The following is a 4,497-nucleotide window of genomic DNA, read 5'->3' as shown; positions in this document are numbered from 1 at the left end:
GCTGCTCAACAGAATCATGAGCAGCAGCGGGAGCATCATCAACATTATCAGGGATCACTACCAAGGCTTCAACAGATTCGGTAATAGGAATAGAACGGCGGGGAGAGGGGGCACTTCTGCTTCATCGTCGAAAATAATGCGTCTACGAGCCTGTGGCCTTGTTACCAAGGAACCCCCGTCTTCCTCTTCTTCCCAATCTTGGTCATCAACGGCTTTTATTTTCGATGAAGAGCCCAGAATTATATCTTGAGCCCTTTCCAAAGAGATACGAGAAGCCGCAACCACCTCAGCAGTAACTCCTTGAAAAGCAAATCCTGATAGAAAGAAGGATTGAGATAAGTTCTGGAAAAAATAATATGTAAAATAAAATAAAAGCTCTTACCATGAGTTTTTACTTTCCAACCAAAATGTTGGGAAAGAATCTTCCAAGATCTACCATCCATTGGTGCAATACTCAACAACTTTCCTATCCAATCACGGAAATTGGGAACATCTTCCATAACTCCCATGGTTGCTAGAAAAGAAAAGTAAAATTAGAAAAATCAACAAATTTGAAGAAAAAGGTACGAGAAAATTAGAAGACCCACGTGCAAAATTCCACTTCTCAGGGAAGGGAACGTTCTCATCACCCACTAAACCAATAGTGGGGGCAGCAACAAACCTGGCATACCAGCTAGGGGTGGGCATTCGGTATTTCGGTTCGGTATTTAAGAATTTCGGTTTGGTATTTTGGTATTCGGTTTATCAATTATGTATACCAAATACCATACCAAAATATTTCGGTACGGTTCGGTATTTCTTATTTTGGTTCGGTACAGTTTCGGTTTAATAATCAATGAATAATCAATGCTAAATTGCTAACAGTGCACATGCACAATTGAAACTTTCACTGTGAAAGAATCTGTTCTTATATATAAGTATACAAAACTGAATAAGTGAAAAGCAAAAGCTGAACAATTCTTTACAATCTACACGCCAGTATATCAAAATTGAATCAAATTGAAAAGCGAAAGCTGAAAGAATCAAATTGAATCTGTACACAACTACACATTACACAACTATATTAAACAACTTAAACACAGTGCAATCAACTGGCCAACTGCACATTACACAACTTAACACTTAACGCAGTACACAATTGAATCTGTACACAACTACACATTACGCAACTTAACACTTAACACTTAAACACAGTGCAACAAAAACAGTCTTAACACTTAAACACAGTGCAACTGGCCAACTACAACAGTCTTAATAGTCTTAACACTTAAACATAGTGCAACAAAAACAGAGAGGGCATCCCTCAACAAATAGTCTTAATTCTTAAATACGAATTCCAGGAAGACGCGCAAGACAACGCTTAATATGCTTCCTTAAACCAATTGTTCCATTCCTCTTTGGATTAACATTATAGACTTGACCACAATGCTTGCACTCTACTTTGCGAACTTGTCCATTATCTTCTTTCACCTCAAAGTGTTCCCAAATATCGGAGCGTACTTTAGGAGACATGATTGCACTTGAACCTAAAAAAAATATAAATCATAAGTTAGAATATTATATTTTGATGATAATAAAACAAAACTGCAAAAGTATTAAGTATATCACCAAACAAATAGAGTATTAAACTTACCACTCAAGATGCAAGTTGCAACTATACATCAAACAATGCTAGTAGTGCTTCCATTATTTTCCATATCTAAAGATAATACGACCAAATATATCATACAAATGAAAAAGCATGATATATTATTTTGAACTAAAATACGCACAAAATATTAAAGCTTACCAAGCTCGAGTTCCTCAAGATACTTCAAGTCTTCTTCAACACTAATAGGATTCTTCTATTCTCTAAGCCAATCTTGAACACAAATAAGAGCTTGCACACATTTAGGAGTCAATGAACTCCTAAATGAATCAAGAATACGGCCACCAATGCTAAATACGCATTCCGACGCCACACTAGAAATTGGAATGGCCAACACATCACGAGCCAACTCCGAAAGAATAGGAAATCTAGGAGCATGTGTTTTCCACCAACTCAAGATATCAAATTCTTCACTAAAAGGCTCTTGTTCTTCACTAATGTATTTATCCAACTCCGATTTAGCACCCCCACTTCCATTGTCTTCCTTTCGTTTCTTCAAGCTAAGATTAGTCCTTATTTTTGATGCACTTATAACACTCCCACTAGATGTATTAGATGTGTTGTTTGATGAAGTAGAACTAGATGGAGATTAAGGACAAGATTTGGTTGAATATTTTTTTAGATACTCTCCAAACAAAGAATTCATATAAGCATACACCTCAACATTTATTTTCTTCCCTTTTTCCTCCCCAAAAAGTTCTTCAAGTGCTCCCTCAACATATTCAAATTTGTTACGTGGATCCAAGATGGAAGCAATAAAAATTATTTTATTCATCTTTTCAGGCTCACCCCAATACTTCTTGAACTTTTCTTGCATTTGCTGAGCCATTTTTCTCAAATGCTCATCCTCACTAGCTAAACACATTTTCAAATGACAATAAAGTTCAGATACATCCTCAAAATGAGAATTACAAGTGACATAACGTGAACCTGAAACTTTTTTAGTTAGCTCGTGAAATCTTGCAAGAAACTCTATCACATTCCTCACATTCACCCAATCATCAGATTCAAGAGGACCTACACTACTACCATCTTCACAAAGATGAGAACATTGATAAGCAGAAAATCCATCATCAAAAAGATGTAACTTGTCAAAGGCCTTTTCAAAGTGTTGTGCCGTATCCAACATCAAATAGGTGGAATTCCACCTAGTAGGAACATCCAAACACAATGTTTTGGTACATTCTACCTTTACATGTGCACAACACTGTTTAAACTTTAAGGTCCCTGCAGGCGAAGATCTCACATACCTCACAATATTTCTAACACGTGTCACAGAAGCATCAAGTTCTTTCAAACCATCTTGCACAATTAGATTTAGTATATGAGTCATGCATCTCACATGAAGATGTTTACCACTCATCATATTAGTTTTCCACATATCTAACTGTTTAGACAATTCTTTGACTGTGACATCATTTGAAGAAACATTGTCCCCGGTAATAGTGAAAACCTTGTCTAATTTCCATTCAAGCAAACAATCCCTAATAGCTTTAGCCATATCTTCACCCTTATGACTAGTGATAGGGCAAAAAATTAGTATTCTTTTATGCAACTTCCAATCCCTATCAATAAAGTGGGTTGTCAAACACATATAATTTATTCTTTGTAATGAAGTCCATGTGTCTGTTGTGAGGCAAATTTTTGGTTGTGCTTCTCTAAAAGAACTTCTTAGATTTTGCCTCAATTCACCGTAAACTTTATAACAATCCCTTGTTATTGTTCTACGAGAAGGAAGACGAAATAGTGGTTGAGTTTTTCTCATAAACTTCATAAAGCCTTCATTTTCTACAAAGCTAAATGGTAGTTCATCAATAACTATCATCTCAATTAAGGCCATCCTTCATCATTTTGGCAAGATTGAAAATTTATCTTTGTTTGACTATTATCTTTAGCAATGTTAAGTGGGTATTCTTTGCATCTAAGCAAATGATTTTTCAATCCTGTTGTTCCATTCTTAGATGAATTAGCAGCATAAGCTTGTTTACAATATCGACACCGTGCTTTTCCAACCCCATTAACCTCAAATTTATCAAAATGGTTCCAAACGTCAGACCTAGGTTGCATGGCTTTCCTTTCCTTAGAATTTTGAGTACCAATGGTGTTGGTGTTACTATCTACCTTAATAGGTAAACTTTCACTTGAACCAACATCACTTAGGTTACTTGTATCTGCCATCTATACAAAATTAAACAAATATAAACATAAATTAACAATCAACAAATTAACTACCTTGCTATCAGTAATGTTGAGAGAATGTAAATATGAGAGTGCACTTTTAGTTATTTCAAACTAGTTATGAGTAGCTTCAACTACCATGTTTCTGCTTCTCCCTAGTCCCTACAAGTGCTACCAAAGTTTCTAAAATAATGAACCCCAGAAAGTCTTGAACGTGCAAGTCAATTAGAGCTCATATTCTGACTATAAGGTACAGGAAAAACTAGGATTTCTCTTCAAAACACCAAGGAAGGAATGATCTTTATTCCTTCCATTTTCGCTAGCAACTTTCTTTAAAATATTTGAAACACAATTTCAGAACATACACACTCTCTATTTTTTTGGGTTTTTACTCTTTCGGCACGCTGATAAGAACTAGCATACTCAATGGAGTTACCAAGTATACCTTGCACTGATCAATAAGTTAGATTTTGTACTTCTTTTGACACATATAAAAAAGACATTAGTTTTAGAAAGAAAAATGAATAACAAAATAAGGGATCCTCTTCACGTCTAACTCATCTGCTAAAGCAAGTCAACAACAAAAAAAAAAGCAAGTAGAAGCATACCTTCGAAAATTGAAACTATCGCAAGTTCGCAACAGTAGTGTCTTCGTTTGCCCGGAATTTGTG

The 4,497-nt window shown here is 35.5% G+C and overlaps 1 protein-coding gene and 1 long non-coding RNA gene across 2 annotated transcripts; both read right to left on the bottom strand.

Annotated features, from left to right (window-relative positions):
- Positions 1-1,460: 1,460 nt before the first annotated feature.
- Positions 1,461-1,833, bottom strand: LOC138886347 (uncharacterized). Its single transcript, XR_011405029.1, has 3 exons — positions 1,790-1,833; positions 1,634-1,699; positions 1,461-1,526 (listed from the first exon to the last, which is right to left on the bottom strand). It is a non-coding gene; the product is annotated as an uncharacterized lncRNA (long non-coding RNA).
- Positions 1,834-3,478: 1,645 nt separating this feature from the next.
- LOC138885129 (uncharacterized) lies at positions 3,479-3,826 on the bottom strand. Its single transcript, XM_070166031.1, has one exon. It carries the CDS (start codon positions 3,824-3,826, stop codon positions 3,479-3,481), a length of 348 nt encoding a protein of 115 aa, XP_070022132.1.
- Positions 3,827-4,497: the final 671 nt, after the last annotated feature.

This window comes from Nicotiana sylvestris, chromosome 2 (genome assembly GCF_000393655.2).
Source record: "Nicotiana sylvestris chromosome 2, ASM39365v2, whole genome shotgun sequence".
Taxonomy (NCBI): Eukaryota; Viridiplantae; Streptophyta; class Magnoliopsida; order Solanales; family Solanaceae; genus Nicotiana; species Nicotiana sylvestris.
This window is presented reverse-complemented; position numbering and strand designations above follow the sequence as displayed.

Excerpts from the sequence above, each read along its gene's own strand:
- LOC138885129 (XM_070166031.1), bottom strand. The coding sequence starts at position 3,826 with ATGGCAGATACAAGTAACCTAAGTGATGTTGGTTCAAGTGAAAGTTTA.